The following is a 17,860-nucleotide window of genomic DNA, read 5'->3' on the forward strand; positions in this document are numbered from 1 at the left end:
TCTGGTGGTAAAACTGCCCAGCAAAGCCGGGCAGCTCCACAGGCTCCGTGCCTGGGGAGGGGTGGCCACCGCACTGCAGCACGAATGAACTGCTCTCCGTAACGAAGACAGATGGCAACCAGGCTCGAGCCCAGGAGTCACTCTGAGAGGGGGAAAGGATGCCCGATGGAGAAAATGGAGACACACCAGCCGGAGGGGAAGCACAACCCGGCCGGCGTTCCCAAGCAGCGCCAGGACAACTCGCAGCTGATGCCGTGGAAATGAAAGCACGGTGGCATCGTCAGGGCCGCCCGGCTGACTCGCCATCACACTGCAGAGCGGCAGACCCCAAAACCTCCATCCCCCGGAGGGGACAGCTCAGGGTCACCCCAGCCTCGCAGCGGTTCTGCTGGGCACCGTCCCTGGCACCAGCAGGCTCCAGGGGAGAAAAGGGCTCGGAGGAGGCAGGGAGGCCAGAGCAGGGCTCGGGCAGGGATGCTGGAGGTCTGGGGCAGGGCACTTTGTCCCCTGTGGTGCAGGGCAAAGCCACCCCTTGTCCCCGGGGTCCCTGCCTCGTTTCCCACCCTACCCCGGTGCTCCCAGCTCCTCCTGTGCCCAGGGGTGCCCATATGCCCGTCAGCCCCTGGGCTGTGCCCGGCCTCCCGCACCGGGACGCACCCCCGCTCCGCTCCCCCCGTATCCAGACCCCTCCCGGGACCCCCGTGCCCAGCTCCTCCCGGCACCCCCGTAGCCGGGGGTGCTCCCGGCTCCCCCCGTGCCCCGCTGCTCCCGCTCCCGGGGCGGGCTCCCGGTGCCCCGGCGGGTGCCAGGTGCAGCCCGGCCCCCCGCTCCTCCTCTCCTCTCCGCCCCGTCCCATCCCGGCCCGTCCTTCCTCCCCCGGGGAAGCGAAAGCGCGGCGGGCGGAAGCCGAGCCCTCCCCGCCGCGCCGCACCGGGCCCGCACCGGCGCCGCTCCGCGCCGGGGCCACCATGGCTTCCTTCGGCAGCTTCATCCGACGGAGCCTGCGGCGCTCCGGCCGCAGAGGTGAGGGTCGGGAGGGGCCGCCGGGGAGCAGAGCCCCGCGCCGGGCTCCGGGACGTGCCGGAGCCGGTGCCGGGGCTGGGGGCTGCGGGGGCTTTCCTGGGCAGCGCGGAGCGGCCACGCCGGGTGGGACCGCGGGGACGGAGACCGGGACCGGGACCGGCTCGGTCCCCTCCAGCCCTGCCCGTACGCGCTCTCCCTGTCCCCGGGAGCTCGCCCCAGCCCCCCCCCGGGGCTCACCCCGTCCTCGGGCTCGCCCCAGCCCCGCGGGCTCCCCGTTACCACGTCCCTAAAAGCTTCCCGAGCCCTTTGCCCGCCGAGCGCAGCGTCGCGGGGCGCGCCGGAGCGTGGCATCGCGGGCACCCACGGGGGGCACGGTGCCCCCGGGGCAGGTCGGTGTTGCGGAGGCTTTAGAGGACTGTGTAGAAATCCACCCTTTGGGATTTATGAGCTTTTCGGAGGTACAGGATGGATCATCAGGGTTTTCTGGCTTGCCATACCTCTGGCCACAGCAGAGCAGGTTGGGGCAACCTGTGGATTTTGGGGGCTCACTGCAAGCTCTTCCCCACCCCCACCCCCCAGGTGTGGTTTGTGCTGGCTGGGTCCTGCTCTGGGTGCAATATATGTTTTTCCGAGCTCAGCAGAAAAGGCGTGATAAAGCAAAAGCCATTTCCTCTCTGCTGGGGCAGGTGGGCGGCTGCACCGGGAAGCAGAGCCCCCCCACAAACCATCACGCCAGGCCAGGAGGTTTCGGCACGGGGCAGGCAGGGAGTTTTCTAGGAGGAAAGAAACAGGTTGTGCCGCATCACAGCGCGGGTCTGAGCACTGATAAGCAAACCCTGCTCTGGTTGGGGAAGTTGGTTGTGCAGCAAAACATCTTTTTCTTTTAACGCCGCTGGCCCCGATGCCGTTTCCGCATGGGCCAGGGCGCACCGTGGCAGTCTTTGCCCTCTACATGCACGGCGGAGGGAGGGGTGAAAATCCACAGCACCAGTAGCTGCTTTCCATCCACAAGCTGTGTGAGGCCCCCCCGGCCGCCTGGCTCATCCCCCTCCTCCCTGGGGATGCTCCTGCTGCTGGGGGCCGGGCTGTGGGTTGGTCCCCAAGTCTCCCCAACTTAGGCTACGGGAGGAGTGTTGGCTAAAGCTCTTATGACAGTGGCTTGTGTCCCCAGGACACACAAGGGACAGTGAATCCTGTCAGTTTTGGGGAGTGCTGGGACCTCTGATGCCACGTTAAACCCGTCCAACGCTGCACGACGGTCCATGGCCCTGTACATCCCCAGAGCTCACCTTCCAGCCCAGGGAGGGAGTATTATGGTACCAGAGGGATTTAGGCTCTGCCAGCAAGGGCTTTGCAACGAGACCTGGTGCAGGGGAGTGCTGCTGGGTGATGCTGGGCTTTCAGCAGGGCTCGCTGTGCCGGGTCGCACTTTGGGCAGACGCATGGGTCCGTCTGCGAGAGGCACAACCAGCCTCCCTCAAGTGGTGGGTTTTACTCGGCTCTTTGCAAATGCCATGGACATGATACAAATCCAGCCCCTGATTGAGAGCACAACCTGTATTCTTTGAAATGCAGGGTGGATAGGCAGGATTTAACTGGACTTTCACCTTACCCTGGTAATCAGTGATGGGAAAACAGCCGACACCGGTGTCCAGCAAGGATGGGGGATGCCAGCAGCCCTCCCCGCTGCACAGCCTGGAGTTCTCCCAGCAACAACCTCCTGCCCTGACTCTGTGGGTGAGATTGGACTTCTGAAGCCATTGCTGGAGCACCCCAAGGAGGAGCAGGAGAAGCAAAGCGCATCTTGTCGACCTTTATTCCCTTGTCTGGAGCACCTTGCTGGGCTGTCACGCAGGTGATCCCCACCAAGGACAAACCAGAGGTGTCTGCAGCTGCGGCTTGTCCTCGGGATGCTCCTGGGCTTCCCCCTGCTGCAAAGGGACCTCTTCAGGATGAATTTCACCTTGCCAAGAGGAGGGACTTTGCATGTGGAGGTGGAGCAGCCTCAGGCTGCGAGCGGGGGCGGCTTCGTGCATCTGCCCAGCCTGAGCTGGGAAAGGTGTTTCTGGTCCCTGGGAAGGGACATCCCATGATGGGACTGAGGATGTCACCTCCTCAGATGAACTTTCCGTTCCCGTCACCTCCCAGCGACCTGGAGCGAAGGCTGGAAGGTGTTTCTGGACTAAAGGAGGCACTACGGAGCCGCGGTGATATGTGGGGTGTCCACCAGCGCTGCTTTTGGAGGAGGATGCAGTGCATGAGGGAGAGGGATGATGAGAGCAGCCGTGCCTTGCCCTGCCAAGCTGTGGCACAACCAAAAGAGCTCAGGGCCAAACTCCAGGATGTGGGGAAAAATTTCATCCAGCCACGCATTTATTTTCCTGCCTGTTATTCCTAGGAGCAGCTCAAGCATTTCTGTTCCAGCTCCTTACCATAATCAGAGCCAAGACTAAGCCTGGGACAGCTTCAGTGCCAGGAACCAGGGATTTAGAGAGGTGCAAGCGGCCGCTGGGAGAGGGAAGAGCTGTGGCATGGCCTGGCTGCAGCCTCCCGCCAGCATTTAACTCCTCTCCTTCCCAGCCCTTGGATCTCGCTGCCCCATTATGGTCATCCCAGGGCCCTTGGAGGTGTTGGCTTGGGCTCTTTTCACTCTTATTTCTAGTTTTACAGGTTGTGACAGCTGATGCTCCCCAGCTGTCCTCCCCAGCCGGCCGAACAAGAAATGGGATGTAATCTCAGGGAACTGCTTTGCTCTGGGAGCTGTGGTTTAGGGAAAACCTTTGAGTATCTCATTTGCAATCAGCAGTTCCCAGGACTGAGGGCATCTGGCAGGGAGAGGTTGGGATTCATCTTCTTGGAGCCTTTGGAGGTGCTCGAACAAGATGTGTGCTGTTCGTTTGCTGGTTTTTTCCCCTAAGGGAATAAAATTAACTGCTGTTCATAGCGTTCCCACACCTTCCTGCAGATGCTTTCTGCAGAGACCATGTGTTCTCCTCCATCATCTCCTCCATCATTACAAAAATGCTCCGAGGGATGGAGCCCCTCTGCTGCGAGGCCGGGCTGGGAGAGCTGGGGGTGTTCAGCTGGAGAAGAGAAGGCTGTGGGGAGACCTTGTTGTGGCCTCCCAGTGCTTAAAGGGGGCTGTGGGAAGGGTGGGGGTGACCTCTTTAGCAAGGGCTGCTGTGACAGGACAAGGGGTGATGGTTTTAAACTAAAGGAGGGGAGATTCAGACTGCATATAAGGAAGCAAATTATTTACAATGAGGGTGGTGAAACCCTGGCCCAGGTTGCCCCGAGAGGTGGTCGATGCCCCATCCCTGGAAACATCCAAGGCCAGGCTGGACGGGGCTCTGAGCAACCTGATCTGGTTGAAGATGTCCCTGATCACTGCAGGGGCTGGACTGGATGGCCTCTAAAGGTCCCTTCCGACCCAAAGCATTCTGTGATTCCATGATTCTATGATCCCACGTGCCAGCTTCTGTCTGGGTGTCCCTCTGCCCTCCCTGGGATGGGGCAAAGGAGGGCTGCGGGTATCTAACAGCACTTTGATTTTCTCCAAAAGACTCACGAAAGCCATTTCTCTTTCCTTTCCGTGTTCTGTGCCCGCATGTCCCCAGCTCTTCGCTGTCGGGGACCAAAACACCCTGTGCACCAGGTCCCCTTTCCCTCCAGCCACTTTGGCCAGTTCCCGTGTAGCTCTGTGTCTCCTCTCCTGCCATCGGGACACCTTTCACTTCACTCTGCTTTTTTATTGGGTTGGTTTTTTGGTTTTTTTTTGGCTACAGGAGGAAAAGAGGAGGCCTCTGCTGCAGAAAACAACCCCTCACGGGTGCCGCAGGGGAAACCAGGAGAGCGGAGCTCCGTCCTCTATTCTGCTGGACAGTTTTTCTTCGAGTACCTGGTGGTGGTGTCACTGAAGAAGATGCCAGATGGACATTACGAACCCAAGATAACCTACCAGTTCCCAAAGGTATTTAGTCCCATGTTTCCAGGAAGATGAGTTTCCTGAGGAAAAGGGGGGTGTTGCTCCTTCCCCACCACTAGAGCTAAGGGAGGAGAACAGAAAAATACCCCATGCCCTGGAGTCACAGACCCAAACCCAAGGGCTTGGGTTGGGGTTGCTGGGACTGTCTGTCTCTCCCTGTGGTCCGAGCCACGGGCCACGAACCCCAGGAGGAAAATCCCGGGGTGCTCCCTGCTCTCCTGTCCCAAAAAGGGAGACCACAGTAGTGAAATCACACCCTGGGAGGTGGCACAGGAGGAGGCCCCCTGTTTGCAGAGGAGCCCCTGGGTGCCTCTGCTTTGCCCCACTATCCATGGGGTAAAGGAGTAAAAAATTGGATCTTTGGGAGATGCTTGTCCAGGGATGTGCAGGCACCCTCTGCTTCAGTCTGAGCTGGGGGTTGCTTTGGGCCATACACCCCATTCCACCCCACCCCTGGGGCTATGGGCCCATCGCCCTGACTCTTGGCATCGCTTTGTTCCAGCGCGAGAACTTGCTGAAGGGCCAGAAGGAGGAGGAGGAACGTCTCTTGAAAGCCATCCCCCTCTTCTGCTTCCCCGACGGCAACAACTGGGCCCCCGTCACTGAGTTCCGCAGGTACCCGCCCCCCTGCAGGGTCTTGGCTGTGGTTTCCCACCCCGTGCTGTCGTAGCCCCAAGGGCTGCAGGTGGAAGAGCCGTCCCATCCTCATGCGTCGTCTCTCCTTGCAGTGAAACCTTTTCTTTCGTCCTGACCAACGTGGACGGCAGCAGGAAGATTGGCTACTGCAGACGGCTGCTGGTGAGCGTCCCACCCCCGTACACCCATCGCTAGGTCGGCGGTGGCCGTGCCACCCCATCCCCGTGGTGGGACATGACGCCTTCTGCCGTGCCCAAAGTACAGCTCTTGGGGATGTGCCTTAGAAAGCCACTTGCCTTGACAAAGATGACGACAAGCAGCAAGGGGGTGCCCAAAGGGATATTTTTTGAGCTTTCTTCTGCTGGGGCATCAGCTGGGTGCTGGATGAAGCAGCATTTGGTGTAGCCCAGGGCTGGCCTAAAATGCAACCAGGAGCTGCGATGGCTGGGAGGTGCTGTTCCCAGTACTGGTGGTCGCTGCCTCCCCATAGGTCTCCCACAGCTTCCCTGGCTCCTCCCCCCTGGCCGCAGCAGCCGGGACAGCTGCAGATCCCACTCGGGATCAGGACGGTGATGCGCGTGAGCCCATCCAGGTGCCGAGGAGCCAGGTGCCCTCAGCCCCATCCCTAAAAATTGCTTCTGAACAGTGGCTGCCTTTCTCATGGATCTGGCCAGCTCGGGGGCTGCGAGGTGCAATGGCGGTCTTCCTTGGCTGCTGATTTAGGCACAGCCTGCTTAACTAGGGACATAAAGCCACAGGGCCATCTGCCACGGCTCAGTGACTTGCTGGATTCCACCACCCTTTCATTCCCTGGCAAACCTGCCCACTTCTGCATCCAGGGCTGAGCTCTGGCTGTTTGAACTGGATGTCTGGAGGGCTGAAAGTGCAGAGAGCAAATGGACCCAGGATAGTCTAGTTGGAAAGGGGGAAAAAAGCCTGGGCACTCATCCTGATGGTCCCTGTTTCAGTGGGAGGCAGGATTAGTCCCAAGAAAGGTGGGGCAGGACGTCTCGGAGGACATATGTCTCAGGGGGAGGGAAGTTTGGGAATACGCCAAAGGGCTTTACAGCAAAATTATTACCAGCTTTGGCATCTGAATTGCCTTCTCCAGGCACCCTCTACTTTTACAGCATCAACCGCATCCTTGGCCTGAGCCCCAGCTCTGAAAACCCCCCAGCAAGTGATTGGGTATTTTATGGGGGGGTGAGTGGGGCCAGGGGGGATCTCTGGAGAGAGCATGGAGCTGGTGCAGTGGGACTGGGAGATGCTCAAACCTTTTTCCCATCCTCTTCCAGCCATCCGGCCGTGGCGTCCGCCTCCCTGAGGTCTTCTGCATCATCAGCTGCCTGGGCTGCTTCGGGCTCTTCTCCAAGGTAGGGAGGGGGTGGCTCTGTCTGCACGGCGGTGGCCCAGGCAGCCACTCTGTTGCCTGCCGGGATTTCACAGCTCACTTTTTCTCCCCCAGATCCTGGATGAGGTGGAGAAGAGGCGCCAGATCTCCATGGCGGTGATTTATCCCTTCATGCAGGGCCTTCGGGAATCGCCCTTCCCAGCTCCAGGGAAAACTGTCACCATTAAAAGCTTCATCCCCGAGTCAGGCACAGAGGTTGGTGCAGGTCTCGGGGGCTCAGCGGCACCTCCTGGGCTGCTCCGACGTGGGGAGCCCAGGCTATCTCTGGGAGCATCCTCCACACCTGCAGCACCATGGGTGCTCGCTGGAGCAGTGGGTGGTGGGTCAGGCTGCTGGGGGCCTCTTCCCCTGGGAATATGGGTGCCACCTCCCTCCTGGTCCAGGAGGAGAGCAGCAAGCAGTGAGGATGAGGATGGAGCCCATTCACTGGTGATGCTGCCCCATCTTTGCACCCTTGCGAAGCAGCATTTTTGCAGCTCCGTCAGCCTCAGGCTGGAGCTACCAGCACAAAAACTCCCTGGACGCCGGTTCTTAACACGTTGGTGCTTGCACAGCCATTACGTCAGAGCGGTGCACCGCGCCGGGGCCGTGGAGCGGGGCTGGCTGCACCCCGGTCTGAGCAGGTGTTCACACCTCCGGGTGCAGCACGCGGGGCTGTTGGGGTGCGCAGTGGTGCCGGGGCCGTTATGGGGTGTTTCAGGCTGCAGCTTCCCCTCCCCACCGCAGTGCTCAGCTCTCAGCCTCCACGCTCGCCCTAGTTTAGCATCACGAGCAGGCAGCCGGCATGGCGCAGGCGCGCGGCAAGCCTAGCCCTTACCTGTGGAAAGGAGATCTGACACGGGCACGGTGCCCACGGGGCTCACCTCGCCCACGCACAGCCCCGGCTCACACAGGCAGAGCCTTTTCTTTTTGCTTTTTCTTTCTTTTCTGGCAAACCTGGGGTGGAAAAAGGGGGAGGATCTGCCTTGGCACCGGGCAATATAACCTCGGTGCTGAGCAGCCCAGGGATGTGTCCTGCCAGAGTGGGTCTGAAAGCAAGATCCCGCCTCTCTAGTGCAATTTAGCAGCTGGGTATCAAATTGCAAGAGATTTCTTCATCCAGGAAGGCTTGTGCAAGGGCTTTGCAGGTTGCTCAATGCTCTGGCTGCGGGCCAGGCTGCAGGGAGCGTGGATGGGGGTCACAGGAGGGAGGATTTGCAACAAGGACGGTCGTTCTTCGAAAGAGCTGTGCTTTGGGGCTCGGGGCAGCGGCTGGAGCAAGTCAAAAATATCAGTGAGAAAACGGGAAAAGGGGTAAAAAATAAATCCTGGGTCCTGCATGAGCTGGGGATTGTACAGGATTTGTGCTGGAAAGCGGCTGTGGAGCCCAGCCAAGCCCTATGCTGGTGTCGGAGAGGATGCTGCTTTGTTGGAAAGGCAGTTTGGCACATGGAGGAAGGGGATTTTTCCCTGCCCTGTAAAGCTGGGGAGAGGGGCCAGGACTGTGTCATGAGCTGCACAGTCCTGTTAGTCCTTCAGCAGTCACCGTCTCAGGGCTGCCTGCAGCAGGGCAGAGGTATCGACCGGGTTTGGGAGACACTTATCTCTGGCAAAGCCAGCAGAATAGGCAGACCACCTTCAAATATCCATTAGATAATTCACTTTTGGGCCATCCCAGCTAGAATGAGGTGAGCTGGCCCTCCCAGAGAGTCTCTTGAGGAAGCTTTTGTAGTTTTTATAGTAAAAGTCATGCCCTCATCCCTCCTCCCTTTCCTTGAAGCTGCTGCTAATATGAGCTGCCAGACACTGAGGCGGGAGCACGTCCCTGCCCATCTCCTACCAGGGTCTTGTGAGGACTGCAGAAAAGAGGTATTTTGGTTAAAAATCCAGTGCCCCAATAAATAAACCCCACAGCGCACATTGCACTGTCCTCTCCTGCATCCTCAGCGCTGCTCAGCCCAAATCTCCAGACGGGACAAGATGAGGTTTGTGCCTTGCAGGGGGGTGTGATGCAGACACTGCAAACTCTTAAAGATCCTGCAAATTAATTGCTTGGGTCATTAGCTGCTCCCAAGCCACCTTCTCAGGGGACCAGGGTGGCACAGGGGGAGCGTGGCACCTCCTAAGCCGGGGCTTGGTGATTCTCCCTCGGCAGCTGATCGAGCTCACGCGGCCCGTGGACGCTCACCTGGAGCATGTGGAGTTTCAGGCTCTGCTCGAGCGGCTCAGCCCCCAGCTCATCCTGCACATCTTTGCCTCGGCTGTGTTGGAGCGACGGCTCATTTTCCTGGCGGAGGGGCTGAGGTGAGTCCTGATCTCTTTATTTAAAAAAATAATAAAAGCCTTGAAGGAGCGCAGAACACAGCTGAGCTCGGGGTGGGATGTTCCCTCCGAGCAGTGAAATCCTCTTTCCTCATGCAATGCCACCACGATGGCTCCTTGTCCCGCAGCGTCCTGTCGCAGTGCATCCACGCAGTGGCTGCTCTCCTCTACCCCTTCACCTGGGCTCACACCTACATCCCCGTGGTCCCCGAGTGCCTGCTCGACACCGTCTGCTGCCCCACGCCCTTCATGGTTGGCATCCAGATGCGGCACCTGGAGCGGGTCCTGGACCAGCCGATGGAGGAGGTATTTCGTCAGGGTAGGGGAAAGCATCTGGATGGAGCCACCGGTTCGTCTGTGACCCTGGGTTTGGCTCATCTCCAGGGTTGAAGGCTCTGGCTCTGCCCTTTTCCCATCCAGGGAGGCTGGAGACTGGGGCTTCTTGCAAGTCCCCTCCTGTTGGCACCTGGGGCAACACTTCTACATCCCCCTGTGTGCTGCAGGACCTGCAGCCCTGACCCCATGGGCTTGGGGAGCTGCTGTTGGCCAGGCTGGCTGTTGGCATCATCCCAACCTTGCAGAAGTGGAGAAAGGCTGTGTGGGGACAAGCCACCGAGCCTGGGGCAAACAGAGTCCCTGGGGGGATGCCCTGGCCCCCCTGCCCAGGTCCCTCCGCTACAGAGGGACCGATCCTTCTCCTGCCACCCTCGTGGGCTGCAGAAACAGACCATAAATCAGGTGGGAGGAAACCTGGCTGCCTTAGCAGGGCTAAACCTGGTTGCTCTCTGCTTTCTTTCAGGCTCTGATAGTTGACCTCTGCGAAGGGAAGATCCTCCGGGCGGTAGGTCCCTCGTGCAGGGCCTGGGGAGGGGCTGGCCTGGCCTGGGTAGCCCTGGGAAGGGCCCTTTCCACCCTTGGTCCCAGCAGCTTTCACATTTTGGGGGCAGCGACATCTCGGTGTCGCTCATGCAGGGGTAGTGTCCCCCGAAGGGATGGCTCTATCCGCTGCATCTCTCTCATCGTGAGCCGGAGCAGCAGGGGCCGTGTGTCGAGCATCCCTCTCCCAGCATCGCCGCGGCACCCTGCAATGCTAACTAACGAGCTCTGCAGAAAGCCCCGCTGCTGGGCTGCGCTAACGGCTGCCCGCGTTGCTGCCCTGAGCTGGGCTCCCACCGGCGCTGGGCGCTTCACAGCCCTGTTGCCTTCCAGGTCGGCGATGAGGAGGAGATCTTGCCCGTCAAGCTGCAGAATGAGATGCTGACGTCTCTGAGCAGGCACAACAACAACAACAATGTACACAGTAAGGGTTTCTCTTTATATACTGTAAAACTATATTTATCTGGTCTTTCGCAGATGGCCAGAGCCCTCAGCGACATGGTTTTCCTAAAGAGACCTGGCCTGGGGTGTTTCTGCCCCAGTTTGCAATGAAATGGAGCCACAGGAGAAAAATCCCATGGCCTTTCCCCTCTCCTGCAAAACATGAGAGCAGGAACAATTAATTCTGCTGAAAAATCATATTTTGCCGTATTTGCCCCGCAAAGGTGCCACCGCCCTGGAAAGCAAACACAGCCAGTGCTCCCTCAGCAAAATTAGCTTGATCTTTGTTTACTGGCAGAGGGAGGTTTTAAGCAAATAATTTATCAGGATGGAAACAGAGACTGTGAACTGGCCACGTTAAAACAGGTCTGTCCTTTCTATGCCCAGAGGTCCCACCCCCACCTTTCATGCTCCATGTCCTCTTCCAGCATCCGAGCAGGTGAACGCGCTCGTCTCCGAAGCCTTCGTGCAGTTCTTTGTCCGAATGGTTGGCCACTATGTCTCGCACATCAAGTGGAGTAAAAACGGCTCAGGCACCTTCCAGGAGCGAGCCTTCTGCAAAGCCATCACCTCCAAGACCAACCGCAAGTTTGTGAAGAAGTTTGTGAAGACGAACATGTTTTCCCTATTTATTGAGGAAGCGGAAAAGAGCAGGATCCCACAGGAAGGTAAACGGCCCCAGCTCTCCTTCCCTCTCCGGGCGGGTGAGCTCTGCAAAGTCCTGGGCTCCTTGGTTAAGGGAAAGAGATGCCCCGTGCCTGGAGAGGGATGCAGCGTGAGGCTGAGGATGCTCAGGGCTGTGAGCAGCACCCGTTTGCTCTCAACAGCTGCATTTCTTTGTCCCTGTCAAACAATCAAAAAAATCCCTGGGCTCATTTTAGATCTTGGTTCTTGACTGGGGTAGGCTTACTGAGAGCTCAGTGTTTAGGCAAACATGCCAGTAGCAGTGCAAATATTTGGCTTCGATGCAGGCAGCAGCTGGGAGCTGGCTCTTGGCTGCGCTGCTTGCGAGCCCTGACTCATGTCTGCCACCGGTTCTGGTGCAGACCCATGGCAACTGGGTCGCTACTTCCCCCTTCCCAGGGATTTACAGGCCGCTGGGCAGAGCCAAGCCTCCTCCCAGCCCAGGACGAGGGCAAACGGGTGAGGAGGTTGAGGAAGCCACCCAAAACATCTACCAGTGGCCAGAGACATCCTGGCCCGGGACTTGCCACCCCCACGGTCTTGCTGCAGTCAGAGAGAGTGCAAGAGGGTGCAGTCCCTGGGTGGGTGGGAGGGAATTGCAACAACCCCGATTTCACCTGGGCCCTCACCTGGGCGCTGCTGTCCGTAACGCGGCCCGGTTTGGCTCCCGGGGTGCACACGTGCTCCCCAGGACTCGGGCTCTACAGCCCTGTCTCCTCCCCAGCCTCAACGCTTGCATTTCACTAACGACCTTTTCTCATCCACAGCATATTTCCAGCAGAAAATAAAGGAGTACCACGATCAGAAGAAGCACCGAAGGGACTCCTGAAGTCCAGCCTGGGAACGTGGGAGCGGGGCTGGGACCGAGCAGGTCCCCGCCAGCAGCAGCTCGCTGCGCAGACTCGACGTGTGCCCTGTCCAAGGGCAGAGCGCGCTGGACTCCGCTGGATCTGTCTGCTGGTTCCTACCCACCTGTGACTCATGAGATGCGTGGGCAGCACCGAACACCAGTTTCCACCCTTTCTTTTCTCCTCAGGGCATCATTGCACTGGAAAACTCTTTTGCACAGAGCTAGCAAGCAGGCCATGATTACCTTTGCGATCTGGCTAGCAACAAGGACAAGCTGTAACTCTCAGTGCCTGGCCCTGAGCAGAGCCTCTGGCCGCATCAGGGCCCCATGCGGCGAGGGAGGGAAGGCAGGGAGCTGGCTGCAGGACAACAAAGGTTGTAGAGTAATTGTTAGTGAAAAAAAAAAAGTAGGAAATAGTGTTTTTTCTAATTAAAACAAACCTAGGTTTTGCAAATAAGTAACATCCTACTGAATAAGTTTCCGAGGTTTCTATTATTAACTGTTTCACTTTATTTTCTACCAAGATATGCTGATTGTTAAATAGCGGCAGGAACTGTCGCGGTGGACTTCAGCGGTTTCCTCTAGAGCGGCTGTCTGCTTCGTCGGTACCACTTAGAGCCCAGTTTAGCTCTTTAAAGAAACAAAAATATTCTTTTCCAATGGATTATTTATTTGTGCTGTAAGCAAACTGTGAAGGCCACAGGGCTGTGTTTTGTGGTAGAGGGAAACGGCCAAGCAACAGCTTTGGGTAGGGAGGAAGTATCTGTTAAATCCAGTAGTAAAACATGTCGACATCCTCCTTGTTTCTGGTTTTGATGCCAACTTCTTTTAAAACCTTGCAGTTCATTGAAGCACTGTCCCTGAAATGTGATGCCTGCAGCAGATTTAAAGCTAAATTACGGTTCTCCCCCTTTCCTAATGCTCATCCGGGGAATAAATGTTGCAGCAGGGGAAGCTGGTGCTGGCTGCAGACCTGCCTGGTTCCTTCCCAGTCAAACCAGGGCCAGATACTTCTCCCAGCAAGGGCTGGGGGCGAGGGCAGAGCTTCGTCCTCCTCTCTGGGATGTTACAGCCAAGCTGCCGTAGCACTCGCTACCACTACATGTGAGCACACGTGCAGATGTTATCAAAAATATAGTTTCATACAACTTCTGCAGTGGCATTGAATGCCACGGTAAGAGATTTTACATAGACACTACAAAATAAGCAGGCTGGCTGCCAGGCAGCTTTCGCTTTCAGAGCTGTGAAACATCTAACGAAATCAAGACAGATGTAGAGGGCATTTATTTTAGAAGTAACTGTTTGCGCAGTCACGCACAAGTGCAAGTGTCAGCACAGTTGGACAGCGCGTACAAACCGACCAGCCCTGCTGAAAGAAAACTGTTGATTTTTGTTCAGCCCCCATGCGTGTTTGGAGGGGGGAACAAGAATTACTTGTGAGACAAAAAGGGAGGTTTTTGGCACTGTGGGTGTTGTCTCCGGCTCCACAAGTTCCCCCTCATGGGTAGAGAAAGTGTTACAGGTTTAACTACAGGAAATTAAAGGTTAATGGGGTGTTTGGTTTTTTTTCCCTGGGGTTTTTTTCATTTAAAAAAGATCACCTGCCAGCAGAAAATTGTGTGTGGGGCAAAACAAGGGCACCTATCAAGAATTGCCCCTTTTGAAAAGGCCACTTGCCTCCCCCTTCTCCTGCTTGACCACTGCCATTTTGAGAAGGTGCCAGCCTTTTTGGGTGTGAACCGTAACACCATCTCCTCTAGGAAAAATGGGAAGTGGCCCTTGCTTTGGCAGCAGCTCTTTCAACAAGAAGCGTTAGAAATCACATAAGGGACTGGATTGTGTGGTTGATTAATTCCTGCCAGAGAAAAATGTAAAACAAGGTTATGCCTTAGCTGCTGAAAACAGGTATGCAAAACCTGAGCCTTAAATTAAAAAAAAAAAAATAATGTTCAAATGTAGCCAGTGCTACAGATGTCAGCAAGGGTTAATTACAGTGGATTAGAGGGTTGGTGTTACCTTTCCTGGCTGCTGATCAAAGAATGGGTTGAAACGGGATGTTACATACTTAAAGCATCCCAGTGACCAGCCCAGAAAAGCATCCTCTGAGAACCGGATCAGCCCTTAGCTCGGCCTCTCGGCTGGCTTCAGGAAGACGAAAGAACAGGTACAGGGTAACAGGAGCAACCAGGCACTTTTCTGCCACCAACATCTCTTCCCACCATCCAGCAGCAGCTTCAGAGCTACAGGTGGTGGCTGAAGATGCTGGAGAGAAAGAAAAGAAGCCCAGGGACATGATCTACCCCAGGACTCCCAAACCTCCCCCCACGCTCCTCTCACATCTTTTCCCTTTCCGTACACTGTTCCTCTTCCTGACAGCTCTGTCCTTGTTTCCTAAGCCTGTGTGACTGATGCCGGTCCTGATCAGGTTTAAGGGTTCCTTGAGTTGGTTGGCCTGAACATTGAAAAGCAACTTGATATTATCATGCTTGCTTATTCACCGGACTGGTGCAATCTGGCGAGAGCTTTCATGCCCTCCCTCTAATGCCCGGAGGGTATTAGCAAGAAACATGCACATCCCCATGACCAATCAAGACTGGTGAAGAAAGATGACACCATGTCGAAAGGGCAGATGCTGAATAAAATACCCTATTTATTTCTTTGAACTCAGTCTGCCTCTCAAAGCACCTGCTTGTAGGTGAGGGCTCTGTGTTTGCTGCTGGAGACGCTGGGGTAAACTCAGCTGCTGTTTGCTGGGAGCACGGACACATCCAGCGGGGCTCAGGGCGCGTTGTGACACATCAGCAAAACTTGCAGCATATTTTAAAATCCTTTTTCCTGTTCAAGATTTGTCTAACACTTGATCTTAGACTACAACAGTAAGCAAAACAGTGCCAAGAAATGTTTCCCTGAACTGGAAAGTGCTCATTTATTCTGCTAAATTGTTAACATAGTTCCCAGCATAGCATTAGCCAGCTCACACTCGTACAAACAACTCCCAGGCATGGTTTGGGATTCAGCTGAGGAATCGCTTCCCTGATTTGCGGTTCAATTCCTGCTATGCAGCTGCCCTGCTTGGAAGATAAGTTTCATGTTATGGCATGTGTCACCCTCTGCCAGCTGGCCTCAGTGACAGCACATAGTCCTGGGCATATTTACCTACCAGAGTCAATGCCGTCATTATTGCTAAGTACTTCGAGATTGCTCTGGGACAATAAGGGACCTCAGATCACTTCTCACCTGGCTATGACCTCCGAGAATCGCGGCGACCCTCACAACCTGCTCTCTGGAATGATTAATCTCTGGAACTCCATTCCAAACTCAAAGATGGGGAACAGCAGCACTGGATGTACCTGCTGCACGCAGGGTAGGAGGGCAAGAAGAGAAAAATACTAGTAGGGGACAAAACTGATGCTCAGAAACAGGCTCTGAGGTAACTTGACCCAACTTTTTCCTATTAAACTCCTTGCCAAAGGCGAGGGAACACCTTTACAGGTTCTTCAAAGAGCCAACTCCCCAACACCAAGTGGAAATTTTCAGCTTGCCTTTAGTTTTAAGGGAAAACTTTCTTAACAGAGAACAGGTTGTATTTGTTTTGAAGCAAGTATGCTCAGACACAGGTGTTCCAGGAAGGTCAGCAGGCTGCTGTTGCCAAAGCTCTTCCTTCTAAGTGTCTTCTGAATGCAACAGAAAGTGCAAAAGCGTGTCACAAGATCAGGCTGTGCCCACAAAAATTCTGTTCCCGTTCTCAGCTCCTGGAGCTGCCGTAGCTCTACAAGCATATCTAAGATAACCTACGATCACAAGGCAGTGTGGTAATGTGCAAGTGCCAGCAGTAAAGGTCATTTATTCCATCATTTATTACAGGCATTTATATGGTACCTATATCCATAGCAGCACTTTCTATGGTGTGGATTACCAGCAGTAACTATTCCCTGATAACACTGAAACTTTATCAGGATAAAAATGGAAATTTTTTCTTGGCTGGCTGAACACAGAGGGCATTCAAACTCCCAGGCAGTGAAAAGCTGAGGAAAAGGTGCCCTACTGCATTTCCTGAACAGCAACAAGCTTTAGCTTGACATGTTTCATAAATGAAAGGCTTGTTCTAGACAACCCTTTAAAGGCTTCAGTTCTTCACCAGTCTCAAGTATCGGTGACAAAATTATTTGACCAGCTTAAATCTTAAAACCCTGAATACTGAGAACGTGATTCTCCTTGTTTGCAGCTCTGGAAAACCACTTACAACGCAGGGAGGGACTTTCCAAGCAACTGAATTTTGCACCCACTTCACGCTGATGAAGAAACACGTGGTTCGTGGAAGGGGAGGCAGGACCGCAGCACTTTAGAATCCTTCACCTTTTGCCCTGCGGACTTTGCCTTGCTCACCACTGGAAGGGCAGCAGCAGAGGCTGGACTATCTAGATCAAGCCTTCACCCAGCTGAAAACAATTAAAACTAAATAAACTAGTATCTAAATTCCAGTTGTATCTAACACTGCCATACTAAAGAGCTGCCACCTTCGCACTGCAGGTGCTCCCAGTGTCAAGATACTGGGACCGTAGCATTCCCAGAACATGGAAGAGCTGCGCCCCAGCTATGCGGTCAGGATGTGGGAACCAAACTCTCCCTCAGGTTTCAGCCTGGCAGGGACCCTTTGGGAAACCCCAACACAAACCCACAGCCAGGCCCCCCAAAGAGCAGGACACAGCTGTGCTTCCCGTAAAATAGCTGTGCACAAGCATGCAAATGCCTGGAAGCTCAAGGGCGAAGCGGAGAAGGCTACATAAATTTCTCCTTGCCCTGAAGCTGTTCCTCCTTTCCCCAGTGCCCCATTCTCCACGCACGACCTCCGACTCCCTTGCTGAAACAGTATCACCCCACAGGAAGGAACCAAAACCCTTCCAACCAGACAAGACACAAGACGGGGCACATCCACGTGCTAAACGCTCGGCTGGAGAAGTCAACACCTCAGTTCCACTTCCTGCAACGTCTCAAACAGGGGCCAGCCCCAGTTCTTTTCTCGCAGAGACAAACACTTCAACAACGAACCGAGGCCCACGCTTCTCCGGCGTTCTCTCTCCAGCCCAAGCAGCCCTGCGTCTCTGCAAGGCCACAGGTTCAGAAGACTGACCTGTCTGCTCACACCAGCCTGACACCAAGTGCTGGCCCAGGGAGGTGGGAGAAGGGGTTTAAAAGCCCTCCAGTCACTGAAGAAACCAAATTTTGTCTCTACTTCCTGAGCACATTTGTGTGATACCCTGGGTATCACAGGAAATAGTGTTACCACTTCCTGTAGCGAAGTGGGGTTTTGATTTATTGTTGTTGTTGGGGGGGTGTGTGTGTATTTATATTTTTTAACGTGAGCTGTGCTGAATTCCTTCAAAGAGAAGCTTGCACTTGTCTTCAGGTACTGCCGTGGCTCTGGCTTCCCAGAAGACAAGGGCCTTTTCTTACCATCTTGAGTGAGATGCTTTGTGGTCAGAGGGACAGGATTTCTGCCGCCAGGTTCCTAGCATTCCCGACCAACTGTCTCCCAGGCAGCTCCCTGGTAACTGTGGCAGATCCTGCTCTGGAGACACTCCCTTTGCTCTGTCAGCAAGCCTAGGCACTTTGTTCAGGGTCTGAAGTTCCCCTCGATGCCTGGGCACACGTT

The 17,860-nt window shown here is 55.6% G+C and overlaps 1 protein-coding gene across 1 annotated transcript; it reads left to right on the top strand.

Annotated features, from left to right (window-relative positions):
* The first annotated feature begins 593 nt into the window (after positions 1 to 593).
* DENND2D (DENN domain containing 2D) lies at positions 594 to 13,010 on the top strand. The gene is made up of 12 exons (XM_064471869.1): positions 594 to 1,023; positions 4,809 to 4,993; positions 5,511 to 5,623; positions 5,737 to 5,806; positions 6,940 to 7,017; positions 7,110 to 7,250; positions 9,190 to 9,338; positions 9,485 to 9,662; positions 10,156 to 10,197; positions 10,566 to 10,656; positions 11,102 to 11,341; positions 12,125 to 13,010. The coding sequence occupies exons 1-12, from the start codon at positions 609 to 611 to the stop codon at positions 12,184 to 12,186; spliced, it is 1,764 nt and encodes a 587-aa protein (XP_064327939.1). The 5' UTR covers positions 594 to 608; the 3' UTR covers positions 12,187 to 13,010.
* Positions 13,011 to 17,860: the final 4,850 nt, after the last annotated feature.

This window comes from Phalacrocorax carbo, chromosome 23 (genome assembly GCF_963921805.1).
Source record: "Phalacrocorax carbo chromosome 23, bPhaCar2.1, whole genome shotgun sequence".
Taxonomy (NCBI): domain Eukaryota; kingdom Metazoa; phylum Chordata; class Aves; order Suliformes; family Phalacrocoracidae; genus Phalacrocorax; species Phalacrocorax carbo.

Bases quoted from the DNA above. Each gene is read 5' to 3' on its own strand.
- DENND2D (XM_064471869.1), top strand. From the start codon at position 609: ATGCCCGTCAGCCCCTGGGCTGTGCCCGGCCTCCCGCACCGGGACGCA. The intron at 5,624-5,736 runs GTACCCGCCCCC...CTCTCCTTGCAG, and splicing joins CCCGTCACTGAGTTCCGCAG to TGAAACCTTTTCTTTCGTCC. The intron at 10,198-10,565 runs GTAGGTCCCTCG...GTTGCCTTCCAG, and splicing joins AAGGGAAGATCCTCCGGGCG to GTCGGCGATGAGGAGGAGAT.